The 27,733-nt window shown below is 40.3% G+C and overlaps 2 protein-coding genes across 5 annotated transcripts in view; one reads left to right on the top strand and one right to left on the bottom strand.

Moving 5' to 3' along the window:
• Positions 1 to 27,337, top strand: LOC137880154 (galactosylgalactosylxylosylprotein 3-beta-glucuronosyltransferase 1-like). Of its 4 annotated transcripts, XR_011103793.1 has the most exons (10): positions 1 to 259; positions 11,749 to 12,003; positions 18,418 to 18,527; positions 19,672 to 19,814; positions 20,831 to 21,342; positions 21,511 to 21,807; positions 22,148 to 22,253; positions 22,957 to 23,194; positions 25,724 to 25,772; positions 27,116 to 27,337. XR_011103793.1 is itself a non-coding variant. In XM_068721326.1 (8 exons), the coding sequence occupies exons 4-7, from the start codon at positions 19,703 to 19,705 to the stop codon at positions 22,232 to 22,234; spliced, it is 1,008 nt and encodes a 335-aa protein (XP_068577427.1). In that variant the 5' UTR covers positions 1 to 259; positions 11,749 to 12,003; positions 18,418 to 18,527; positions 19,672 to 19,702; the 3' UTR covers positions 22,235 to 22,253; positions 22,957 to 27,337. The 4 variants fall into 4 exon arrangements, 2 of the variants coding, with proteins under 2 accessions (XP_068577427.1, XP_068577428.1); XR_011103792.1 differs by having other exon boundaries at positions 22,957 to 25,772; XM_068721326.1 differs by having other exon boundaries at positions 22,957 to 27,337.
• The window catches only part of LOC137880156 (beta-galactosidase-1-like protein 2), a 7,320-nt gene continuing 4,173 nt past the window's right edge, over positions 24,587 to 27,733 (bottom strand). Inside the window, exons 11-19 of the mRNA XM_068721328.1 lie at positions 27,646 to 27,726; positions 27,441 to 27,550; positions 27,191 to 27,337; positions 25,903 to 25,974; positions 25,705 to 25,783; positions 25,515 to 25,602; positions 25,317 to 25,428; positions 25,089 to 25,205; positions 24,587 to 24,699 (exon numbers count right to left, since the gene is read on the bottom strand). Of these exons, the coding sequence (XP_068577429.1) occupies positions 24,613 to 24,699; positions 25,089 to 25,205; positions 25,317 to 25,428; positions 25,515 to 25,602; positions 25,705 to 25,783; positions 25,903 to 25,974; positions 27,191 to 27,337; positions 27,441 to 27,550; positions 27,646 to 27,726 (893 nt within the window). The 3' untranslated portion in view covers positions 24,587 to 24,612. The remainder of the gene's footprint in view (positions 24,700 to 25,088; positions 25,206 to 25,316; positions 25,429 to 25,514; positions 25,603 to 25,704; positions 25,784 to 25,902; positions 25,975 to 27,190; positions 27,338 to 27,440; positions 27,551 to 27,645; positions 27,727 to 27,733) is intronic.

Here is a 27,733-nt window from a genome sequence, read left to right on the forward strand (position 1 = left end):
CCGCCCTCTCTTCTCCCATCATCTCAGTCTGTGCAGCACCGGAGCGCAGTCCCGACATGTGCACCTGTAAGCCCCATTCATTCATCCAGGGAGAGCAGCATCCACGCGCGTGAATGGCAGCGACGCCGACGAGACGTTTCGCGGCAGCGAAGAGCGTGTTTTCAATCTGTCCTGATGAAATCCTATGAGATCGGGGGCAGAGGCAGCGGCGGCGGCGGAGGCGACATGCGGAGAAGTGGATGCTGAGTCTACCGTTAAGGTCTGGACCCCCCCTCCTTTTGATCTGTCAGCCCTTTTGAAACGTGCAGTACGGAGACAGGACACACTGCTTGCGGAGGCTTTTCTAATGCTTTGCGGGTCTACTATCAGAGTGTATGTTGAGCAAGGACAAGATATGAGTTGGTCAGACCCCCTGCTATTTATTTGGGGGAATTACAGAGAACTTTCACATGATAAAAAGTAAGATGACTGTGTAGATACATTTGTTAAGGATCTGAGCTTATTCACAGCATAACATAACATACTCACTACAGTAACATCATGTGTGTTTTGTAGAGCCAACTTTAGTTTTCTGAGATGTGTGGCTCTGGCTCTGCTCAGCATTAATGAGATGGACATTTTTTTAATTAGACTTCTTCAAGAGGTATTTTTGGCATGTTGCTGCCAAACTGTCTGAAGTACAGTACACAATAATTATTTCTCAAAATACTAACACTAAAACATATTCATCCATTTGTGTTACACATTGCCACATAAGTCGGTTTTTTTTATACAAAAGCTTACATTGATTTAGAATAGAACATTACTGTCCCACTAGCAGGACATTTGTCTTCGTCTCAATTTTAAAAACAGCACAATAATAATATATTTTTTTTTTTTAAATCATCAGCAACACCAATATATGTGCAAAATCAACTGAGACAATGATCTTCCACCATAGGAATATTCTAGTGATGTTGCTTAAACCCAGCACATAGTGTAAATCAGAGTGTTATTGATTTACACTCACAAATTAGTTGCAAATAAAATTGCTAACAGGGATACTACTGACATAGCAGCTTTACAAACCGTGGCCAGAGAGACATACTTTGCAGACTGACTTTTGCATCCTTGATTCAGACATTAACAGCAGTATGAATTGTGCTGTTTTATAGTAACTGCTTCTTTGCTTTGCAAAGTTGACTGCAGTGTAAAGCCCAGTTGGTCTTAATGATCAGTACAGAAGATTAACTCTTTACTCATCTTTAAATACCCCTCAAGCGCGAGAGTTCTGAACATACGAAAAAAATATGACTAGACTGTACCAGAGTGACTAAAAATAGATAATTTTTTCTTATTAAAATGTGTTAATTGCAAGTGTTTTTCATACTTCAAAAAACAACAAGCACTTCAGAAAGTGAGAGAATTCCCGCAAATCTTTTTTTGTAAAGAGTGCAAAACAAACTCTCGCCCATTTCAGGTGTAAAACATGAACCTGTGCTGCTTGCAGCTACATATTCCATGACTGTGCCAGCCATGGATCATTGCCATATTAGCTTTATAGACATTGGGTTTGAAGTCTACGGATTTAACTTTCAGATTTGCTCTCTGCTAACTGGTCTGCTCATTAACAAATTGCGAACAAATGGTGCTTGTGGAAATGGTTTGATCTGAAATTAAGAGCTGCTGCTTGGAGATTCGTCAGAGGGCATTTGAGCAATTTAAATCCTTCCCAACAATTTTGATTCTGCATCAGTTCCTGTGTAATCTAGATCGAATGCATCTCAGCAGAATTGAGAGTGCCTCAGAAGGCTATTCAAGAGAAAATCATTACGCTTTGAGCTCTGCAGGCTTGCTGTTTTTTTCTTCTTTTTTCTCATCTACATACTCTGCTGTGCTCTTGATGTACATAGAAAAAAAGAAAAACCGCCTTTGAGTCAGATTGTTTGAGGTTGTTTTTGCCCACTTGAAAGCTGGTTCAGATCAGAGGCAAATTCTGGCTTCAAGCGAAAGGAATGCTGCATGAGCAGATCAATACTCAGAGCGGCTCCTGGCGAAAACCAGCACCATCATCCTACGAAGCAGGATGCTGACTCCTCTGAAGTTCCCACTGTAGTCAAACAGGAACAGTATCATTAATGCCAACCGTGGGAGTGTGTGATGAATGACGAATAGATAGATTTAATAATTATTTCAAGTATCCAGTCTGCAGACAATAGCAGTAGCCGTAAGCAGCAGAAAAAAATTGTAAATCAGTGATTAGGATGACTCCTATTCCTAATTGCTCTGAAATTATACTGGAATTTGTGCTGCATTTTCTACCTGCATGGAAACTAATGTGTCCAGAATCGTTGTGATTCAAGCCACACTAAATGCCAAGTACAGCGAGATACAGCATGTCCCCACTGCAGATTCTTGATGAGTTAATGTGCTTCACACTTACCAGACATCGGATCTCTGCATGAACGTGAGTGGCTTTTGTGTCGACAGCAAGCAGCACAAGCGAGGAGGTTTTTTTTAGCACACTTTGAGGCAGGAGCTTGCAAACAGTATAGGTGCAGAGAAAGACCTCGTCTCCAAATAGAGACATTGAAAGCAGGCCGTTCACTGATGCCAAGAAGAGTCTACTCGGCTAGGATGTGGGCTACTACGGTATAACGATCAAATGTGGTACGTGGCATTTTTCACCCCTAAAACGCGTTATCTGTGATTCTGTCTCTTATTCTCACATGCAGTGGTGGACATCTTGGACGTCAATCTGTTTAGGAGGAATGAACAAACACCTGGTGAACACCTGACATTCATGTAGAATTATATTAAGCATTGCGTGTCTCAATTTACGCAAAAAGCAACTGATCGATTGCTGAATACCTCCATCAGTTGGCCTATCAGTGGAATGGAGCCTTATGATTGTGGACGAAAGAAAGAGAAAGAGCAGCAGTGTGTGTTTCTTCAACTAAATGAGCCCTTCTCATGATGATTGGATTAGTTCAAAGTTACTGCACTACTTTCAAAGTTTTGCATGAGTGTGTGTTTGTAATTAGGGTGGGTGGCTTGCAGTATAATATGGTTGTATATAATGGAAGCTGCTCTGCCTGTGTGTATTGTAATTGAGTCAAGGCTATGTATCCACTGATTGTGGTTGCTGATCATATATGTGGCTGATATTGTTCCGAATGTATTTTTACCTTTGGGAGTGTGCAATACTTTCAATCAGTGAAATGTGATTCAATGCAGATTTACTCAAGTTTACCAAGAAGATTGTATGCCGACCCTAGGGAAAAATCTTGGGTCTTGTTCTTTTCTGTAAACCACGGGATACGTTTCTGGACCAACGATTTCATAATGTAACAGCGTAACGTAACAAAGTAATGTAACAGCGCTACGTAACGAACGTAACGAACGCAACATAACAAAACAAACCTAACGTTACAACCTTAAAGTAACATACGTAACAACCATAACATAACAAACGTAACAACCATAACGTAACAAACGTAATAACCTTAACATAACAACGTCACGTAACAACCTTAACATAGTTATGTAATGTCATGTAATGTAACAACCGTAACGTAACAACACAACAACTGTAACATAACAACCGTTACAACTAGTGCACATGAATAACAATCACCCTTAGCAGACTTTCCTATGTAATGTTGCGTAACAAGTGTGACAACATTACACAACAACCGTAAACTTAACATTTCCTTTTGGTTTCACACAGTACAAGAACAGCACTCTTGTGGGTAAAATCCTGTGTTCGTATGTGCATACAATGCCAACATTTTCCTGGGGACCGGGCTGTGTACGCACATGAATACATATATTTTGCCTATTGTTTCACTTCAAAGTCTGCATTGAAATCTGAGCTTTATGTCGCTCACACCAGTATGTTTTGTAGGTTAATAATACAAGGTCTCTCGAAAGTAAACCACATGTTACCTTGAGCGATATAAAGACACTTTTGTTAATTACCCACAAACATATTTGTGAATATTACCACATTTCTTTCAAATGTAGAAATGGGAACATTGTGATGTCACTTTGAGGCAAAATGAGATGCTGCTCCATTAACTGTGACAACTTGCACAGAATTGTTGTTTCTCGCTTTGATCATGAGAATAATTGGATTAAGCTAATTACATGCCCAGCAGAATAGTACACTTGTGCTCAGTAACTGTGTATACACTGTGATTTTTGATGGAGCTGATTGTCATTTGCCTGTAGCTGCTGATTTGAATTCTATTGCAAGAATCAAGCAATTACGACACGGTCATATAGGCATCTTAGCATAATAATTACTTTGATTATGGTCATATTTAGTAAATTGATATTGTGATAAAGCTTGCATTTTGATGAATGCTGATTGCCTCAAGGAAAACAAGCACACAAATTATTTACTACATCAACAAATGCAGTATGCAAAATAGCAGAAAAATTAGAATATTTACATAAGGAACAGCTTGATCAAATTATTCTCAAACTCTAAAGTACATGCAGTAATTAGATTATTGTGTGCCCATAACCAAAGATATAGTGAATGATACTGGGTGCATATGAACATTAATAAAAAGTTTGAAATAGGTGATTTAATATGTGTTTGACACAAAGTTAAAAACTTTTAAATTGAATTAGTCTCCGGTGCAGCAGCGTTTAAGAGGGCGATATAATATGATTCTCACCTGAGAGCACAATATGGGAAGTTGCGAAACAACCAAAAACCGTGATATAACTTTGACAGTGAAAGTGGATTTTATTTTTGTAAGATGGGACTCCTTGTGCATGAAGAGAGTCAGGGCGGTTCAGCGCGACACTGTTTTTACCCCTCATCTGCTTATTATAAATGTCAACGAGCTGAATTTGATTTGGTCCCGTGATTTTACTGGCCGGCACAACAGTTTCAGACCACAATCTAAAAGCACACTTTATTAAAATGACTGCAATAAATCACTGGAGGATATTATATTTTACTAAGCCGCCACATTATGCGAGGACTGGAGAATATGATTTGTAACTATTCCTACCAATATTATGCCATTTTATCTCTCTCCTCCTCAAGTCTAAGGTGTAACATGCAAAACTGCTCTGTTTGTGTTGGAATATATCTGCACATTACTGGGTGAATGAATTGTACTATCTGCATTCAATCTTTTGAAAGCCACAAAATGAATACAATGGTTTTGTGGCATACATGTACAAACTTTTGAGTAACTGAGCCGATGTAAGTAAAATAAAACTGTGAGTGTATATGGCTTTATTGGTCCAAATATGCTTGCCAAATGGATTAAGAGTGTTTTATATATTGTAGTGTATTAATTAAAATGCTTGCAAGGAAACAGACACTGCTGCTCTTTTTCATATTCACTGGGCTTCGTTTTATGTGTTCTGCTCTGTTTACTTAATTAATTTGTGTTAAAAGTGACACAACAGTGGTCCCTGCAGCTACAACTGACAATTAAAGGACCAGTGTGTAGGATTTAGTGCTGAATGGCTAAACTGTCATTTAGCATTTAGGTAAAATGCTAAGCTATTGTAACAGTAGTGCAAGTAGAGAAGAGTCATTAAGCCCGACGGACCCGATTTCGGGTCCGCTGTAGCATTTACCGTCCAAAAATGACCATTTGCATGTAATTATGAATATGAAAAAAAAAATAAAAAATTCAAAAAAAAATTCAAAATCTGCTTAAAACAAACAATCCAAGACATTCTTACACACTCCAAACACCATTCTACACAAATAGTGTACGCAAATAAAATATTTTTCACAAAATCACGTATTTCTAGCCATAAGTCGCTCTTCTCCGAGTTAGCATAACAAAGCTAACGGTTAGCATAGGCAACCGAAATATCAAACAGCACGAGCATTCGACACAGATTCCAGAACTACTATCAGATCGCCTCTCCGGTAAACCCTCACAAGGCTGTGAGCAAACAAACACCAGAAACACAATGCGTAATATCCTTCAAAATCATCCAAAGCTCCTTACCTTTTCGTTGTTCTGCTGTATATCTCCGCTTATTTCCGTCAACAATATTTCTACGTATTTCCGGTGCGTCTCTGAAATGTCCCCGCGGAGAAACAAGGGCCCAATAACAAAGGGCCCGTGTGGGGGATGGGTGTGAATGCCGGCGAGGTTATGCGCAAATTCAGGTGACGCGCCACTGTTTTACTCCCTACTGGCTAACGCTTCTGTCTATCAAAATCACGATGCGTTTGTTAGATAGCCAGGACTCAGACGCTTCTAAGGCGGGTCCATTGACTGAAATCGACCAACCACAGGCTGAGCTAGGAGACCTGGAGTGGAAGCCAGATGAGAAAATCCCATGGATGACAGACATAAACAGGCTCAGAGAGGATCCAGGCTCTCTAAATGATGCCAAACTTCTGCATATGATAGATTGAACACTATTAGTCATAAAAGAAGTGAAATATATAATTATATACTATATAAAATTACAATGGAACAGCTGGAACCAAATGACATTTTGGTTGACCTCGGCTGAAATCTCTGCACTCTAACCTCTCTAGCTCTTGAATGCTTCAATTTATCAAAGAAAACATTGTGCAGAGAGACTTCCAACCCATTGGGCTATGATCTGGAGAGGATAAAAGCTTTCAACTACAACATTAAAAAAAAATATCTTATCAAAATTGGATTAATTTATAGTCGGAGATAAAGAATTTCAATTTGTGCTGTGTTCCATCTTAATGTACTCTTAACCAGTAACATATATATACTGATATTTGCAAATTAGAACAAATTTCACAAGTGTCAGCTTTCTACACTATAACAACTATTAAAATACACAATATATTTAGACGAAAATCACTCTCTTAACTATGGGTTGCAAAAATCGAGGAGAGGCCTACAAAAAGGCTTAGGGCTTAACGGGTGTTAAGTCGGCAAACTGACCCAGTAATTATAGAGCATTATTTCCCTAAAGTTTGCTAATATATATCTACTGGTCATACCAGACCAAGTAAGGCGGTAGCAGTGGTGTGTGTTATTGCTTATGAATTTTAAGGTGCATACCACCACATTAGGTTCATGAGCTAACCACTCACCTGCACGAACATGCACTAAAAGTACGACCAGCCGGCCAGCAGATGTTGTTTATTGCACTTTAACTTTTAACTTTTCATTTGTAAAAGGCATAATGTGTTGTTTGATAAAGTCTCATAGTTTTGCTTTAGGTTATAGTTTTTACCACTATTCCAAAAATGTTTTTACAGTTGGCTGATTAACTTTCTGATTTTTGTCCAGTGATGGTTCCAGAGTTGTTATTGTTGTTGTTGCTGTTTGTTAAATCGAGCCAATGTATACACAAGACGATTCTAATAGCAAACTGTGCAGTAAGTGGGAAGATTTTCCCGTCTGAGCTGTGAAATGCATTGCTGGTACAGTGCTGTGCGGTACTCATTAACACTTTCATTGAAATGTCAGACTTCGCACCGTTCATGCTTGCCAACACTCACAGTAGAAAGCTGTAATTGCATACGCCCACATATCAAATTATTCAACCATCTCACTCACTCACTATGCTTCGTTTTCATGAACTCCATTTCTAAAGAGGGTATTAATCAATTTCTCAGGTAGTAGTTGTAGCAGTTACTTTTTGAAACAAAGTTTGACTTTGTTCTACCCATGTTTTATCCTGAAGCCATGATAGTGTCAATTTGAACACTAAATATCATATTTCTTGATATGCGTTTAGCTTAAATAGTCTTATATTTACATGCCTTAGCTGAGTGCTGACTGCTTTAGACAAATCAAAATAGATTAATTCTGGAGCATCCACTTGAGAAAGAATGACCTGCTGGGGAATTAATAGTGGAGGGGCAACTAACACAAGTCTGTAAGATGCATACATCAAACTCAGACAGAAATCAGCACCAGATCAGTTAAAGGTGGCTTGTCTAAAATTTCTAAACATCATGATGCTTGACATCACTTTCATCAATATTACATTGGTAGCCCTGTCATCAGTTCATCAGTGCTTCCTTGTTGTCCATTCATCTTAACATCGTCATTCCTTATGGAAAACTATGCTGACTCAAAACACAGGAAGGTTTCCAAATATGGAAGTTCCAAGTTCCCTCTGTGTGAGCATTTAATGTTTGACAAGTTCATTCAATATTTATCTAGACATGAGAACATGGCAACTTGCCGACAGGGAGAGGAATATTCTCTTCCACTGGAAGCCAGATAGGAATATCAGACATCATTCAATGTGCTCACAGGACGCAGTATTTACCCCCAACACTGAGTATCCATCCACCACTTTGGTCCACACTGAGGTATCTCAACAACAAAGATATATTCACATGGCATTTTGGACAGATTCACACATTCATGGTCCCCAGACGATGAATCCTGCTGAATTTGGTGATCGTCCGACTTTTCCTTTAGTGCCACCATTATCTATGTTGTTTTGACCACTGACAATTGGGTGGTTTACTGTGGAATGTTCATGTTCCCCTCAGGATGAATTATATTCACTTTGGTGATCATCTCACTTCTTGTGTAATGCCACCATCTGGTCATAATTTTAATTTGTTTTATGACCAAATACCTGCAAAACGAATGGCATGCCCATCCCATCTGCCTTTGCTGTGTTTTATGCTAAATAGCACCTGTTGGCAAATCATCCCAAAAGTCACATAGCTTTAAGGTTTTAAACAATAGTATGTTTTTCGGGTATGCTCAGTTGATTGACATTGTGACAGAAATTTGGTCCCGACTTTGAAGGGTCATATTATGGATTTGTTATGGTTGCAAATTATGATTTTGTTAGAAAATAAAAGATCTAAGCTTCTGAATGCAACCAAGAAAGCTAAAACTAATGAGGCACACAATGTCTGAGTTGCCCCCTTGTTGCCCTTCCAACCTCCAGAATAATATTGAAGCCAGGTTTCAAAAAGCAACACTGATTGTGCCATGTTGTGTTATACTCTGCAAGATGTGAGAAATGACACCAGCAGAGATAGAGCTGTTGCTGTGAACAGCCACTAATTATCACCAAGATGATTTTCAAAGGACCCACCGCACTGGAAAATACAGGAGTTGCGCTTCAAGGTGTTTCCATCACATACACATCAATATTGCCAGCTTAAGCAGCTATTAATTGAGTTTGAATTTTAACCGATTTGCATTTTAATAGCACATCTACACCTCTTTCTGTATGTGACACCGTTGGAAGAGCACCGCCGTCTCATTAACCGCCCATCTGTCAAAAACACTGCATGGCATTCCTCTGAGCCTCAGCACATAAACACATGCAGACAGAATATTGATTGATGAAAGTGATTAAATTAGAGAAAAGTGAGAGAGCAAGGAAAACCATCAGTGGATTATTTTGAGTCCAAATTTCAGGTTTATCTCACTCAAAATGTTCTCTTATCAAGCAAAATGTCTTGCTGAATTTTTTTCTCCGTAGTGTCATGTGAGGACAAGGTGGCAAAAATGACAAAGTTGTTTAGAAATGGAACGAAAGGTGTAGGGTTTCTGCTGGATACAAAGACACCAGTCAGGGAAAAGGTATTGAGCTGAGACTAGTTATTCTTTTACAGTGAATCTGTTCACGTGCATGCGTTACTCTAATAGCGCCGCAGATCACAATGCAGCGCATACTCTTGGTCATGAAAGGCTGCTTTTGAGCTTACCGTCTTATTTGGCTCCCTGATAACATATGCATGAATAAACAGAATTTTTCCTGAGGAAGATTCAGTTGACTCAGGCAATGAAAAAAGCCACAGAGGTGATCAGATGCATACATATTTAAATAGCCTTTTTAATATGTAAGAAATATTGATGATGACTGATTCGAATCACTGGCATAATGATAACACATCATGGTGCTTGTGCTCAAGGAAATGGAATGGGTAAATTGAGGGTCGGGACGGTTCACACGTCGGAGGAAGAGGGAATGGAGAAGTAAACAGAGGAGGCAGAGGTTGAAATTTAAGGACGAATACTGATTCCATGTCTGGCAGATGCAGAATTGCAGTCCATTTGAGATACAAGGTCAGTTATTTATAGAATATGTGATAATCCATCGTGTCGATGATACTTTTGGTTATCATGAGACTGCATACATGCTTTGTACTGACCACTCATGGACATTTGTGGTTAAACACAAAGCAATACAACCTATCAAGATTCTGTCAGCGACCACTTTAAAGGTTCTCTATACGATACTCAGAGAATTGAGATAGCGTCAAACAATTAGTTGCAATGTATATAGATATAGTGGAGTAATATCTGAGCAGAGAATCAAGTCACGATCAAGCTTTCTCTGCCATGTTTACATAGCGGGCCAACCACGTGCGCCTTTTAGAGCATGTTTGTGCAAGTGAGTGTGCCCTACAAGCTAGCCAATCGCCGCCAATCTGCACTGCGCTCATATGGTGGTTACAGCTAGTAAACCGTCCCGATCGACGGCGTTGTTGTGAAAGCGTTGTCACCCACCCTCCCCCAAGATATACACTGTTAGCTCCATGTGCACTGTTAATGCTGTTAGCACTGTTAGCTTCTAGCCGCCGATTCAGCCTTCGCCATGTTGAGAGCCGTGTGGGAGGCACTAGATATGCTCTGAATTTTGAATTTAGCAGCTTTAAAATTACACATAAATAACCACCCTAAATAAAGTTCACATATTTTTGCTATGATATTAAACTGTTGATTTTATATTGATAAACGCACTTTAGTTTGATATTTTGGGAAATGCATTTATTTCACAGTCTTGTCAGGATGAGTTTGATACCCCTCATGTTTGTTCAGTAAATGTGGAGCTATAGTCAGTTTGATTAGTTTAGCACAAAGACTGGAAACCGGGGGAAACAGCTATCCTGACTCTGTCCTAAGGTAGCAAAATGATGGTTTTGTAGCTTGTCTTTTCAGTTGGTTGTTGGAGTGAACAAAATCGTCGCTGTCTGAAATCCAATATTTCTGATTCGGAATTACTCGTTGGACTCGGACATGAATGGTTTTCCCCCCTCTGCTGCTTGAATTGGAACAACATGATGTGAACGTGGCATTACACGTGTGATTTTCCTGCAACGATAAGTCATGTCTGACAGGGGAAGCATCTATTTTCTACCCTGCTAACGCCTTCATGTTGGTGAACAAATTAACATTTCTCTGACTTTGGTACACTAGGTGTGATTTCAACTCATTCCACAAGCTTGAAATGTCATAGTCACTCATCTAAACCACCTGGCTATAATAAGCATCATTTACAGCCACTGCACTTTGTCACATACCAATATATAACCATCTTCTTTAATTACTGGTATGAGCTGTAATGCATTTCACACAGCTGGTTCATGTCCATCGGTAGAGTTATTTAGATTAGAGCCTTTTTTTTTTTACTCTAACACATTATTAGAACTTCCAAGCATAGGAGTCCATTCAGAACGCACTCCTTTCATATGCCTGTCAGGAAATGAAAGTAAAATGAATAGAAATGTCCTTACTGTCTGTCTAGTGGACCATGTGACTATAGCTGTTTATGCCTCAGATAAACAACACCCACGTTATGCATGGCTCCCTCAATTTCTCCAATCCCGCTTCATCCCCAAGTAAGAATTCCATTTGTGCGGCTGTGACATTTTTCATGTGATTTATTCTATTGTCCCGAGTCCTCGGGCCATGGCTGCCCCTCCGCCCCGTCCCCTTGCCATCAGCTTTGACAATCCCGGCCTTTGTTTTTGCAATGAGAAGCAGCATTCTTCCAGAGGGATGACCTCCTCTGTCTCTACAGGGGCTGGCACTGAGGACGCGACCCTACCCGGGGATTGGATAGCACCCCACCGGATGCTGCGAACCAAATCCGCGAGTTGTCACCCCGACTCTGGTGTTCATATGTGCACCAAACACGCTCTCTTTCCCCTGGACGACAACTTGATGGATCCCTCTGTTCACCACAGCTGACACATCAAGGCCCGGCACCATTATCAGCACCTTAAGCATTAGAACAGCACAACAGGATTAGACTCAGTGGACATCGCTAATTTCTGTAAGTAAACATCTCATGCACTTTATAATTGTTATATTGTATGATTGAATTTGAATTGTATTGTAGTTCATTTAATTAACTACAATACAAAAGTGCTCAGTTATATTGTTACTGTTAAACAACGGGACAATGAAATTAAACACCTTTTCCCTTGGCCACAAAAGCACAACAAAATACAAAAGTTGAGCAGCACCAGGAGGAGAAAAGATGAGACGAAAAGGTACTGAAGAAAAAAACTATTTCAGTGAGACTCATCCCTAAAATCCCACAGCACTTGAACATTAGAATTCCAAACCAGCCGCGCACCGAGGCACCAGGCTCAACTTTTACATCTCCAACCAGTTGAAAGGGATAGTGCAAGCATCAGGACATCAAACACCAGGAACAGGAATACATGAGATTGCCTGCAGCTGTCTATCGAATACAGACACATGCGCCGGTCACCGCTAGGATTTAATGGATTAATAACAGTTGACTGGATTCAGATGGCAGCAATTAGGACTAAACGAAAGGAAATCACGTTCCCATGACAATGGGATTTACATTTTTTTATTGTTTGTGACTCGGTCTGGCACCTGCCCCAAGGAACGGCTCTGCTGTAATGAGGGTTCACCCTGGATACAGCTTGGGGTGTCAAAGCCAGGGTTGATAAATTGGAGGTCGAACACACAGTAAAAAGAATATGAATGCAAATGTGTATTCACTAGTGTTGTTGCTCAGCATCTTTGAAGCCATCTACCTGGATCCCGTTTTACAGGCGTACCATGTTCCGCGCAGCACTCTCCAGGCTTGTTACCCTTTAAATCGAGGATGTCTCACCTTCAATTCGTATCCGCCGCGTAGCTCCTTGCAGCCCCAGCTATTTGACTGTCATTAGCACAGACAACATTAATATAGATTTACCCCGCTGGGACAGGAACTATAAGACACGTCTATAAGATGTTTGATATCTTAAGAGACCTATTTATACTTTTCTCTGCCATACATTTTAAACACACAGCGAGAAGCTTTCGATCTTTTTAAGCTCTAAGTGAGGCTGGCACCATCTTCCACGCGTCCTTCTTCAACTTCTGGCTCTTTGATGCAGTCGAGCTCTATCATTAGCGAGCACTGGGTTGGAAGCATTAGGTCTGTGGTGTAGGTCGGAGTCTGGCAGGTCTGTGTATGTGTACCTGTGCTGGTTATTTATGGCCATTTGGGCGTTTCTTATGAAGCCATTAAAAAAGCCACAACTACAGAATGACACCCTTTGTATTAAAGAGAGCAGCGTTGGAGAGCACAAGTTCAATAGTTAATGGCACGTAAATGTGTGCAGATCAGTTTTGTGTCATTTAAAGAGCAGTTAGTAAGATGTGGGCACCTGTTGCGTCGGCCTATATTGTGTTTACTATGCCAGTAACCGGGGGCTGTACGATCTGTGTACGTTTTGATAGTTCGTTTATTGGATTGAATCCAAAAGTGGCAGAAACGAGACAAAGACTCGTAATTTAGTTTGGTCCTTTTGAAGACCACTTCCCAGGGGAGGAGACGGGGTTCCGATCCGGCAGAAAAACCTTCAGTTCAGACGGAGTCATTTTCTTGTTTCTTCCATTTTGTATTTGATCGTACACGGACCATGCATTGATTATTGACAAGTCCTCGGGGAAGTTCTACTTCTTCGTCCTCTCATGTTGGACTGAGAACAGAGACTCACAATCGCCTCTTGAGGTACAAGTAGTATTACAAGACAGGACGGCCGGGGCTAGCTGGTTAGCATACACTTTTTAGTAGATCTCCGCGACACAATACATTGGGGTCTTTGACATGACATCATCACTGTAACCTCCACACATTCTGTTGGTAATGTTTGTCCATTATTTTGAATGTTTTAAACAAAATCTTACATGTTTAACTTTTAAGGGAATAATTCCACCTTCTGGGCGGAGGGAAAAGTGTTTTGACAGGCAAAGGAAAATTGCCATGAGTTACCACAGCGGAAGAAAACAATGCTTTTTTTCGCGGATGGGAATTATGCTATTAATTCATTAACTTTGTGCAGGTTGGGTCGGTAGAAATCCTCAAATGTTTGGATGTGGCTGATTGCAATGCTGTCTTTATGTAAGACAAAGTTGAATCAAAGATTTGACAAAGTCTGCTGATTGTGGTATGCACATAGGAGAAGTTTGCCTTCAGGTCTTTCTGCCATAAATCCTTACTAGGTTTAGGTGAAAACCTAACAGTGAAAACCTGTGGTCCAATCAGTAGTCTGACGGAGATCATGCACCTTAAGCTCACTGAATTTGACTGACAAGGATAATTGTGTTTCATTGCAGCACATCTGTCAGGAATACAGCCAAAAAGGTTTTGTTTTCCCATTTGTCAGTCCGTTTGGTTGTCTGTTGGCGAAAGAAAATCTCCAGAACTACTTAGCACATTGATACCGCTTCTTAACAGGTAACATTTTGCAGAAAGAAAGCACTGATTAGTTTCAGATTTTTGCTCATAACTCCTGAACTGTGAAGTGTAGACACATTTTGTTTTCCCTGGATTCCTTTGTTTAACGCTAAATATCTCCATAGGCCACTCACATATAGGTGAGATAGCTGATCTTAAATCCACATATTACTGGTGGTGTGTATGTAGAAACAATTCAGAAATTTATTTTAGAAGCGGATAGCTCTAATATTTCTTTTGTTCTTGGGAGAATTGACTGCAGCATTTGATGGTGAGCACAATCATGGATGGATTACTGAACAGCCCTACTGTGCACAGGCCAAGGGGCCCAAAATGTCAGAGGGCCCCCTGGCCTTCACCTACAAAATATCGTTCAAAGAGACTCAAGATGACCACAAAGAAAGATACAACGACTACAAAAAGACACAAAAAGACTGCAAAGTAACCAAAACAACTACAAAGAGATGCAAAACAGCTCCAAATAGACTCACAGCAACTATGAAAATGGGAAAAACAACAACAAAGTGCCACAAAGCAACTACAAATAAACTCAAATGAACTACAAAGAGCCTCAAAACAACTACAAAGAGACATAAAATAACTACAAAAAGACACAAAACAACTACAAAGAAACTCGAAACAACAACAAAGAGACACAAAATGTCTACAAAGAGCCTCAAAACAACAAAAAAGAGAAACAAAGCAGCTACGGGAGAGACTCAAAATGACTACATTGAGACACAGAATGACCACAGAAAGAGGCTAAACAACTAAGCCTGTGTCTTGCTCCTATGTAGGAAAGTTGGTGGTGCCTTTTGCACATTTGTGTCCAGGGGCCCATTTTCTCATAATCCACAACGGATATGAGTAGATTAAAACAGTGACTTGACATATCAAATTATCATTAAATTTTAACAAAACCAAGTTTATGTTGTTTGGAAATTGTGAGATAAACACTGATGTACAAGTTATGATAGACAATGTTAATAAAGAAAGAGTATATCGAAATAAAATTTGTGGTATGAATTTACGAAATGGTTCAGATTAAGAAAATAAAAATAAAAGTACAAAAGTATATCCATGTAAGAAAATGTATAAAAGAGGTACAGGGATGAGGAGGGGGCCTCGTTTATCTCAAGACTGTAACGCTCCTGGTTGTTGTTATTGTTATTGTATTTTTTATATTAAGATAATTGTTTATATGTATATGTGATAAATATAAATATAAATTAATAACCAATATTGAAGTTATTTTAGTTATAGAAATGGACAGGGTCTTATAAGTGTTTACTTCATCCTACTCCTTTTCCAACATATAATATTTATTTAGTTATTTGTTTACATAGAATTTCAACATAGATAGTTTTTTTCAACACTTCTCCTATAATTTGCGTCTAATTTTCACCAAATTGGCTTCTTTACATATTTGGATGAGCCCAAAAGAAGTTCTTTCACTTATTTTATTCAATGGATGCCAAATTCATGGCATATTTTTTTGGCACATTTTTTTGTGATCAAATTTTTATTGATTTTCAAGATATGCATTAAAAATCAACCATACATTACAATGAATACATACATATATATACACATACATACACACATACATATATATATATATATATATACATACATACACACACACATATATATACATACAAAAATAAATAATAATAATAATAATAATAAAGAAATAAAGAAATTTAAAAAAATTTAAATAATACACACATACATGCTCTTACTCTGTAACCCCAATCCCCCAATTGGCGACACCCACCTCCATTATACATCTCCATACAATATACTAGGGGATATACAGTATTATAATGTACTTGATTACATAAATTCTTGAATTTTATTGAAAACTCTAGTCCAGGAGAGATTGTTTTTCCTTTAGCTCCATGCATTCTAGCTACTGAGAGTTCCATATTTACCACATCAAGGTAACTAGCTAACCACTGGGATTTTGTGAGAGTATGTGGAGGATTTCATCGCATTGCCAGTATTTTTTTTGCGTCTGTTAGGCCGGTTAGTATGGTGCGTTTTTGTTGCTGTGATCATTTTAGCAGGGACATGTCATTTAGGAGCAGTACAGTCGGAATGCATAGAACTACATAGTTCAGAACATTTGTCAAAAAGGAGCATACCATTTTCCAAAAGAGAGTTACATCTTTGTAAAACCAAAACATATGCATAAAAGAACCAGCAAGTCCTTCTGTACAAAGAGTACATATTGCTGATGGAACTACTTTCATTAAGAAAGACATGGCCTATTCATATCATAAATTGTTGTGACGCATTTTATAAGCGGAACCAAATTTAGGTAACAGGTGCACATATCGACTGCAGGCAATGCTGCTAAAAGATGACATTTTGCCTGTAGCTCATCCTTGTACTTTACTTGTACTAACATTTGTGGGATATAAGCGTTCCCCACAAAATCAGCATGATCTTCTACCACTGTGTGTATTTGGATGCAGATGCAAGCAGTAAAATTCAACATTTTCAGCAAAATACTTATTAACACATTTCGATTGTTGTTTTATCAGAATCTGCGTGTAATGTAGATGAGAGCACATCATTCCAAACTGTTGTTGTTGCTCTCAGCTATGACATAATTAACCTTAAAATGGGTGTGCAAAATGATGAGGAGGTGGAGAGCGACTCGTCACTTTTCAACATGATGCGAGAAGATAATTAGCTTTTCCAAAGCAATAACACGCTGTTCATACATGGCCCTATTAAACGTATCCCGATGTGTTAATTAGCTAGCACTACCTTTGATCTCAGACTGGGGTTGATCCTTTTTTAATCGAGGATTAGTTACGGCTAAAGCTTTGTGATTAACAGGCATAGGAGCTGTCTCATGAAGAGACTTTTGAAGAGATGGGGAAACAAAAGCTCACAGAGTGATTGGAGCCGGCATTATTGTGATCGCATATGTCTGTGCTGTAGCTTGAAGGCTGTGGGAAACAGCTGACCCTCACGAAGCATGAACACGCACACAAATGCAGAAACATTAACGTTCTCTTTTATGTTCTCGTAATTTTCTGTTAATTACTCGAGATGCACCAACGTTCTCAACCATCCAAATCTGCTCTTCCCCAGGTGTGCTAAATGATGAATCCCACTTGACCATAAATTGGAGATGTGTGGCTTGAGCAAAGGTGACGCCCCCAAAACATTATATAAAGCATGTGTTGTGCCGTGTGCAAATACTCAATTACAATTGGAGCGATGCCACCAAATAAAAAGGCTTTATGAAGACAAAGAACTTCAGCAGTAGTGAAATCAAGGTTCTGTTAAAAGAAAACATAAACTAAGTAAACATGATTTTCCAAAGCGTCAGTACTGGCGTTACAGGATAATCAAAAAGCATGATAGAGCAGTATGTAAGCCTTTCAGAAGCTGAACGCACACAATAACACCCAAGGATTTTATATTCTTATATTCTTAAATGGGATCAGTGGACCAAGAGTATTTCTTTAATAATCCAATAATTATAAATAGTCTAAAACATATAATAATCTAAATTTGATTATATGATAATTCATGCCTTTTTAAATTTTCCTCAAATTTAAATCTTGACCTTGTGTTGGATAAACAATTTGTGGACTGTGAAAACAAGATGTTTTTTATTATCTCTCGTAAAATAGCTCTCGTAAAATGAGAAGAGCAAGAATAATAAAACTGTAGTGAATCCCAGAAATCAATAGGTTTATAGGTCATTTATTTTTCCGACCTTCATCCACACAAAAGCCTGTATGACCCAAACAAATATTTGCCCCTCAAATTCTGTCTAAACGGACCCAATCATAGACTCATCATTGTTCACACTGTAACCTCCGGGCAGGTCACATGACCACGAGAACAACATTTAACAGAGACAGAAACATCGACAGCTTTGCGTCTTATCTGTATCGCTTTTCCCGAGAGAAATGACTAACAGATTCTTATCCTTCGTGTGTTTTCTCTCTGCAGGGATCATCGGCTGAACTGGATCACCGGGACACACACTGTCCTCTTCTCCAGGCCTCTTCATACAGAGCCTCAGGCCTTGAACTGACCATGTGTGTTGGCTATAAAAATAGGTATGATTATGTGGATTCTATTTATGTAGCGCTTTTATATCCAGAGTGAGCTCCCGTAGCAAAGCAGCGCCCGAACCATCAGGTGAAATGTGGTGTTCAGTGTCTCGCTAAAGAACACGTGGACATGTGAGCAAGAGGAGCCGAGGATGGAGTTTGCATCAACTGGGGAACGGGAAATTAGAAATAAAGGCATGTCTGTAATATAAGCCCAGATAAAGGCCTAGCTATCTATTTCTATTCGTGAATTTACAGTATATTACTATAAAGAACATATAGACCTTAGTTGTATTAAGCTACTGTAAGGTTTAACGGAACCTACAAAAGAGTGAATCCACAACATCTATACCTCTTTCCACCCGTTTACAGACAGGAAAGGGCCCCACCGAAGCCCTCTTTAAATTATGAGCTCAAACGTTCTCTGTAATACACCAGTATGCTTTCAAATGAGACAAAAAAAAGAAAGCTCTGAGCATTTTCTGACCTATTTTCTGTTGTGCGGCAGCTCCAGCAGGCTGAGACTGCTTTCTAACACAATGCCTCCCTCCTCGTAGTTTGTGCCCTGCAGCCGCAGTGTGTTGACGCTCAATAGACGACCACCATATATGGACTTCAAAATGCAATTCAGATATAGCGATGGGCCATTAGATTGGGAAACTCAGTCAACCAGCTCATCCCTCATTCAAGGGCTAAAGACAGCATGCTAAATATAACTCTAAAAGCAGAGAATGTTTCCTTAAAAAAAGAAATGACTGAATGGATTCTGGTGAAAGACACTTTTCACATCATTTCTCCAACCATTCATGTCCGTGTGTCTGACAGCATCAGCAACAAAAAAGATTTCAAACATATTATATTATACAGCATTCTAAAATAATGATACATTCTAAATGTGTTCCCTTCTATGAAAATAAATGAATAAAAACACCTTCAAATGTTATTAACTGAATTAAAGAAATTCCCAAAAATAATAATAAAATGTACAAAACTTAAACAGTAATTGGATATAATATGATATAAGAGATATAACTGTGACTATAACATTTTAAACAACATTTCCAAAAGACGCTTGTTTTAGCTTGTTGGCCATTTCACAGCTCTCTGTTCTTATGATTGTGCACCACATCATGTGTTATGTGCGTTGCAGGTAGAGGCATGACTCAGGTCTGACACTGGAGATGCCGAAGAGACGAGACATCGTCGCCATTGTGTTGATCGTGTTGCCTTGGACACTGCTCATTACTGTTTGGCACCAAAGTGCCATCACTCCTCTGCTCGCTACACGAAAGGGTAAGGGTAAAATATCTTGACATTTTTTTTACATTAGTATTTGTTGTAGCACTAAACAACAAAGGTGTGACCAAAAATCAAGTGCGACCAAAACATTTTCATTGGTCGCACCGGTATGCGTGTAGCATTGTTTTTCTCCCAACTGTAAAGACCCGCCCCCTTGCTCTACCTCTGATTAGCACTGACCCTGACAAATAAATAAAGCGTGTGTGTGTGAGCCGTGGTGCCGCCAAGGGGGGCGCAGGGGGGCCACTGCCACCCTGATACAAGTTAACACATCTCTGGATCCCTCGATAAAAAGCCAATGGGATTTTTTTCCATTGGATTTTGGAATATGAAAAATTTGTGGGGGCACCACTGTGTGTGAAATCCCCTCTCCACGCATCAGAATCAGAACCGTTTATTGCCATGGTATGTTGAACACAGGAGGAATTTGACATGACGGGAGGTGCATAACATTTAACAGTCAACAACAATCATCATCACATTAAAACATACTGGTAAATCAAAATGAAGAGCACTATTGCTTGTTTTTCTGGCAAGAAAAATGCTGCGTTGTCAGGTTACACTTGTCCCTGGTCCTGAAAGGCCCAACGCAGACCCGACATCATCAGTGGCAGTTACCGCTCCACCACCGCTTAACGGTTAGATACCTGATCCATCTTCGATGGAGTGCAAATTTGGGTGCAATTACATTATGTGCTGGTGCACCCAAATGAAGAAGTTAGGCGCACTGGTGCAAAAAAATCTGTTATTCTGGAGCCCTGATGAATCTGCGTCACTGTGTTCTAACCTCAGGGAAAAATGTCACATTTTGATGAAATGCCATAATGCCAGAGTGTAATACACAGAGGATTACTGTTTAGCATCAAATTATCACGGATTAAAGAGAGTCCACACTGTCTCTTGTAGGACAAACATAAATCTGAATGCACAATGTCTTCATGTAGCACATGGTCCCATCAGTGGTTGTTTGCACACAGAGGCTCATTGTTGTCATTTCCCCTCCTGGCTAGATGACAGACGGGATGGTCGCTCCAACTCCAGGAATACTTTTGCCCTCAAGGAATCCTGCTCCCTTCAGAACAGGGACATCATGGAGGTGGTGCGCACTGAGTATGTCTACAGCCGGCCCCCGCCGTGGTCCGACGTCCTGCCCACCGTCCACGTCATCACTCCCACCTACAGCCGGCCGGTGCAGAAGGCAGAGCTGACACGTCTGTCCAACACATTGCTGCACGTGCCCAACCTGCACTGGATCCTGGTGGAGGACTCCCAGAGGAGGACCACTCTGGTCGGCCGTCTCCTCCAGGAGACGGGACTCAACTACACCCACCTGAACGTGGAGACGCCCAGGAACTATAAGGTACGCGGGGACACTCGGGACCCCCGAATACCTCGGGGTACCATACAGAGGAACCTGGCCCTGCGGTGGCTCCGGGAGACTTTTGGCGTAAACAGCAGCCAGTCTGGGATTGTCTACTTTGCAGATGATGACAACACATACAGTCTGGAGCTGTTTGAGGAGGTAAGGATGTATGTTGCAAAGCAAAACATGATGCAGAGCTTAATTTCTCTATAATAATGCATTGTCTCCACCTCTTCATCCTTTCACGGACGTCTTACTTTACATTTCGGGATTCATGGACTTTAAAAACGCCTCAAATGACTGATCCCTGTCTCTGTTTTCAACCAGATGCGTTCCACCAAAAAGGTGTCAGTGTGGCCCGTGGCCTTTGTGGGTGGCCTACGATACGAGTCCCCTAAAGTAAACACCTTGGGCAAGGTGTACGGCTGGAAGACTGTGTTCGACCCACACCGGCCCTTCGCCATCGACATGGCTGGGTTTGCTGTGAACCTGCGCCTCATTCTGTCCAAACCTCAGGCTTATTTCAAGCTACGTGGAGTGAAGGGAGGTTATCAGGAGAGCAGTTTGTTAAAGGAGCTGGTCACTCTCAGCGATTTGGAGCCTAAAGCTGCTAACTGCACTAAGGTAGGAAAACGAGGCTCTGCATGTTGTGCGACCCCCTGCGAATTGGCAATGAAGCAAGCTGCCTCTGTAAATGCTGGTGGTGTAAGAGAATGTTTCTTGAGATCCTTGGCTGTCATGACAACTTGTTCTTAAAGTCAATAAACTGTCAGCTTACAACTAACTCTTGTACGCTTCCAGCTCCTTTAAAATATGCTACATTCTGCCTCTAGACATTTTGTAGCAAGTATGATGTAGTGTATTACAACTGCACTGCTAGCCAAAATGTTTAGTGTTTCATCATACTGGCTCTATTTCTGCTTGTCTCCATCCATTTATTTATTTATTTCTTCTTTACCCGCAGGTATTAGTATGGCACACGCGGACAGAGAAGCCTGTGCTCGTAAACGAGGGCAAGAAGGGATTTACAGACTCTAATGTGGAGATATGACATACTTCATTTGACACAGGTAATGGCAGAGATTTAGAAATGCAAATTGATGCATTTCCACACTGATTATTCTGGGGGATGAGCCAAAGGAGAGCATCTTCACTCATATGTGCACGATGAGATATGGAAATTATGTGAAATAAATGTCTGACCTTTACAGAACTTTTTTTTTTAAAGGATTGTGTCCTGCAGATTTTGTTTTAGCCACACTAGCAGTGTGGCTCTAAAGGTAGCAGTGTTGCTCTGTGAGTCACTTTGGCCCAAACTAATATTGGATGACCTGTAAATGCTTGAACAGACATTCACTGTCTCCAGAGGATGAATCCTACTGACTGTGGTGACCCCCTGACCTTTCATATAGCACCGCCATGAGGCTGACATTTTTATTTTTTTGTGAAATATCTCATTGTCTACTGGACGGATTTAATATTTTGTACAAGCGTTCATGGTCCCCAGAGAATAATTCTTTATGACTTTGGTGATCTTGTGACTTTTCCTCTAGTGACATCATAAGGTCAAAATTTGAATTTGTCCAATAATTTGGTTTGTGACCAATTACCTGCAAAACTAATGGTATTTCCATCAGCCTCAACTGTACTTTGTATTTAGTGCTAAATAGCGTGTTAGCGTGCTTTAATTAGCCTTTAGCTCACAGCGTGGCTGTACGCTGTTGTTCATAAAAAGTACTAACATGTGTCTTGTTTGCTTGTCTGTTTCTTTAGGGGCATTTCACCATTGGATTCTACTCAGATTCAAACCAAACTCAGAGCTCCTTCCAATAATATCCAGGGGTCCAAATGTCATCACAGCACAGCACAGTAGCCGTACTTCACCAATGGAGGCACACCTGTTCGCCCCAGGAGGCAGCACGCGGCGTGTGCTTGAACAGACCACAGAGTATCAAAGCACAACTGCACAAAAGAACGTGCTGCTCAGAGCACTGGCTGATGCGAGACACCGGTAAGAGTTGCCAAAAGGAGCTTGCCCGCTGAGGTCTCCTCGGGGAGCTGAAACAAAGGATGTTACGTGATTTTAACTGCAGGAAGAGATGGCACAGCAAGCAATAAAGAGCCCTCTGAGCGCAGACAACACCAGCCAACCATCCAATCAGCATTAAATAGGGCCCTTTTGTTCTGAGGCGAGCTGGCTGTCGGGCACAGGGCTGCATGGAGGAACAAAAGGGGCCCTTGTCTTAAGTGAGTCAGCACTGACTGACAGACTGCACTGAGGGGATCTGAGCCACCTCCCCCACTTGTACTGTACAACACTGAGCTATTTAGATAGCACCCTGAACCCAGCACTAATTAGGAGTCCTGTTACTCCCCAACACTCATTCACACATGCTCAGCTGTCACACTGCACACAGTGAGCACACGGACACGCATGCACTGAAAAGTACGGAGCAATGATTTATTACAGTATAACAGCAACGTCTTCTCTTACAGTCATTTACTCAAAGCTCTTGTTTATTCCTGACATGCTGTAACACTATTGAGGTCTATTTAAAAAGAAGATTCAATATCCCTAGCGGTCTGTTCACCTCACAGTCATCTGCATATAAGCTAATTAAGATCCCACTAAGTGAACCGATGGTTTTTCAGCAGAATTATTTATTGTTTCAGTGTAACCGGTACCATTCACTTGTTAGTCGTGAGCTATGCATGTGCGAGTCAATGGGATACGAAGCCATTGCTCTAAAAATTGGATGTGCATCCTTTCAAATAGCTGTATTACACAATCTAATTATTTCCACCATGGATGGCTGGCTCGCAAGTGACGATTTCATACCCCATTGACTTGCAGTGGCACTGCTTACAAACGCTAATGTTCTCAGACTCTGTGGCTGTTAGGAGTTTGGTCAGTTATCGATGTGTCAGGCATCCAAAACTTTCACTCAAAGATTGGGGTCTGATGTTGCTACAATGCTGCTTGTGTTTCAATTGAAAGCTGTTCACATCCCTCCTGCCTCAGCTCAGATTGTCCCATAAACCATTTTTTTGTTTCACAGAAGATTTCATTAACTGCACTCTGCAGTATATTCACACAAGCAAAACAAATCTAACAGAAATATCAAATAAAAATGTATTGAACTTTAAGTGGAAATCCACAGGTAAGAGAATATACTTGGAAATTTTGCTCTATGTGTAAAGAGTCATTGTATCTCAAGGTACTGTATGTATATACTGTAGCTATAAACGCTCTCTCTGGTTTTATTTGTCTGTGTATATGTAGAATTTAAGGTATCATATCAGACAAGGGCAATGATATAAATAATATTAATATCCCTGAGTTTGAAGGTTTGACCTGATGTAATAAGCACTTTGTCAAAAGACACATTTTATACAAAAAAACAATGCCCATACACGCAGGGATGACAATCATTGGATGTCGGCGGCCATGCCAAGATCAGGCGTATCCTCAAAGTGGACCTTGTAGTCACCCTCCTGCTCTTCAAACACAATGACCTTATTAATTTCAACAGAAAAAAAGAAAGACAAAGAAGAAGAGAGTTAGAGCTTTGAGACTCGACTCTTGCTGCATTTTCACACATTGTAAGTTAAATGTAAAAGGAATCTTCCAAGTCCATCATAATGCAAGGGGAAAAAAACAGAGTGCCTGGAGTGAATTAAGAAGATTGATACCACTCTCATGTCTGTTGTGAAGCTAGAACCAGTAGCCAGTTAGGTTAGCTTAGCTTAGCATATATCTTTGTTTAGTCCGTACAAAAACCTCAAGGCTAGGCTAACGGCAGCCTCGAGTGCACACATGAGAGTTGTATCAATCTTCACATCTAACTCTCAGCAAGAAATTTGTATTATTCCTCTTACAAATACTGGTTTGTGCACAGATGTACCTGGTTTATTCCACTGTTGAGAAAGGGACCAGGGAGGTAGAGAGCCTGCTGGGGCCCAATTGACCAGTAGCGGCCCAGATTCAGCCCATTGATAAACACAACACCTTTCTCCCAGCCCTGTGGACCCAAAGACAATTTCATGGTTTCACAACGTATACATTAAGTATTTTTCATAACGTGCAAAAAAAATGTAAATAGCACAAAAACTACACGTTTCATTTCACTTACAAGCAGCTTCACAAACGTGTCACTCGGATACCCGTAGGCAAACAGCCTCCCCATGAAAAATCCAGGGAAGCTGGGAGTGTCGGGGAGAGATTTCCAAGGTGCCTGATAAAGACTGAAATAAGGCAACCGCTTCAAACACACTATTACGGCATAATGAAAGTGATATGCAATGCTTTAGATTCAATAAAGCGTACAAACCTATCAATAAAGCTTGGTTTCATATCCAGGCTGTATATTGTAAAATCACGCAAGGGAGTATTGTTTAATAAAATGTCTCCCACAAGGCCTGCAAGAACACAAATCAAAATTGGCTTATATGCTACCCACTGAGTGCTTGAGTGATTTAACAGCAGGCATAGCAATGAATTTCATATTCTCTGTTGATCACCTTTATGTTGTTTGTCAAGGTCCCTTCCCTGGTGAACTCTTCCACAGTTTTCCACCAATAAACTCAAGGTACGCCGTCCCTGTAGGGATTGATTGCTTTTATGTATTTTGTAAGTCTTAACAGCCAACACTTCAGCATCCATCACGCCCGATAACTCTGAGTGACGTTTGTTGGACATTGTCCAACTTGATGCCATACCTTACCATCAGGAACCGCCAGCTCCAGGCTTCGGCGCTTCAAAAGGCCAATGAAACTTTTGTCTACAAACACCTAGGAGGACAAATATCACTGTAAAATAGGTAATATTATCGTACACAACACATAAACCCTGCTTCACTTGAATGAAATATCTCAAAGGTGGCTTGTATTTTTGCCAGCTATCACCACAGTCATTACCCTAACTTCCATGTGCTGTATGTTCTGAAATGTGTACTGTGGGCATACCAACAACATGGAGTGACCACTGATAGCCCTGTCTGATATTAAAGGAATAGTTCAACAATTTTGAAATACACCTATTCGCTTTGAGAATGAGAAGACTGTTACCACTTTCATATCTATCAGACAATTAGCTTAGCAAAAAGACTGGAACTGAGGGGAAACCGTTAGCCTGACTCTGTTCGATGGTAACAAAACCTGCCTACCAGCACTTCTAATTTTCACTAACAATCACATTATATCTTATATCTGAAGTCCTTACTGATTTCTAACACTAACTTCAGGAAGTCACTGCACCTGATCGAGAAACTGTTTGACACATCTTCTGTAAAACCACCAACTTGTCACTCTTTTCCTTGGCGAGCTCTTTTCATGCTTGCAGTTTGTATGCTAAGCTAACCGGCTGCTGGCTTCATATTTTATGTACATACTGTGTATCGGCTTTTGAGAGATGTAGCGATTTATCGTCTAAAATGCGGTAAAAAATAATATTTCTCAAAATGTATTTTCGGTTTAGTTTCAGGAACTATTATTTAACAAATGGCAATCACATATTTACTGCATAAGGACAAGGAGAGTGAGCAACCCGTTCTCATTCCCAGGGTGTATAATACAGACGATGAGACGCACCGGGCTCCAGTAACTCCAGAGAATGAAAACGTAATTTTTAGATGCTCTGAGAAAACGCTCCAAGAGTGTGATGAAGTAGTGTGAATACCGAAAAAACCTGTGGGTGGGAGGAGTCAAACAAACACAAGACATTCAACCAGGAGCCCAGTGTTCGTGTCCCTAAGTGTTTTTAAATTATTTGAAGTTACGTTAGTGATGTTTGTGCTGTGATTTCTGTACTTTTGTAAGGTTAGTTAAGTTTTACTTAGTTTATGTACTTATATAAAGCCCAACCATGATGTTTTTCCTTAACCTAACTAAATTGTTTTGTTGCCTCAACAAAGTGTTTTCGTTGACTTCACAGCCTTAACCACATGTTTGCTGCCACCGTGCGCTGGGCTGCGTGATGGAGTGAGATCATGCCACCATGAGGACTCACCAGAGCATGGTCTCGGACATTGTCTCCAGACTTCAGTAATCCTCCACTGGTGATGGCAACCTCATACAGCGTGTATCCATAGGACTGGCCGTTCCCGTTGTTCACAGGTAGATTCTCCATGCTTACTGGCTTGAGTGACTTAAATGGCTGTAGAAAATGAAAGAAAATAAATTGATCTACTGGATAGAAAAGCTAAATATGCTTTTTTTTTTACACATATAGGCAACAGATAATCTTACATAAAACGTACTCCCTCAGTGAAGCTCAAAGCATCCCATAATGACAGGTGCTGGTACATGATAGCAGGTTCATAAGACTCCCTGTAATGCAGGGTTGGCATGTCAGGGAAACTGCCTCCTCCTGGACAGAAAGGTCAAAAACAACATCAGGTGTAGAGGTTATTCACAGCATGTAAACACATACTCCATCCTTGTTTAAATTTAGTGTTAACTTACTGTTGTATTGAGAAAGTAAATCCCTGAGGAGGTGGTACTTGGGAGTGTACTCCCCTGCCTCAGACAAGGGAGCGTCAAAATCTGAAAA

The sequence above is a fragment of the Cebidichthys violaceus genome, unplaced genomic scaffold (assembly GCF_023349555.1).
Source record: "Cebidichthys violaceus isolate CVI_PGR_0920_01 unplaced genomic scaffold, fCebVio1.0.p SCAF_27, whole genome shotgun sequence".
Taxonomy (NCBI): domain Eukaryota; kingdom Metazoa; phylum Chordata; class Actinopteri; order Perciformes; family Stichaeidae; genus Cebidichthys; species Cebidichthys violaceus.

Bases quoted from the DNA above. Each gene is read 5' to 3' on its own strand.
- LOC137880154 (XM_068721326.1), top strand. From the start codon at position 19,703: ATGCCGAAGAGACGAGACATCGTCGCCATTGTGTTGATCGTGTTGCCT. The intron at 19,815-20,830 runs GTAAGGGTAAAA...CCTCCTGGCTAG, and splicing joins TCTGCTCGCTACACGAAAGG to ATGACAGACGGGATGGTCGC. The intron at 21,343-21,510 runs GTAAGGATGTAT...GTTTTCAACCAG, and splicing joins GTCTGGAGCTGTTTGAGGAG to ATGCGTTCCACCAAAAAGGT.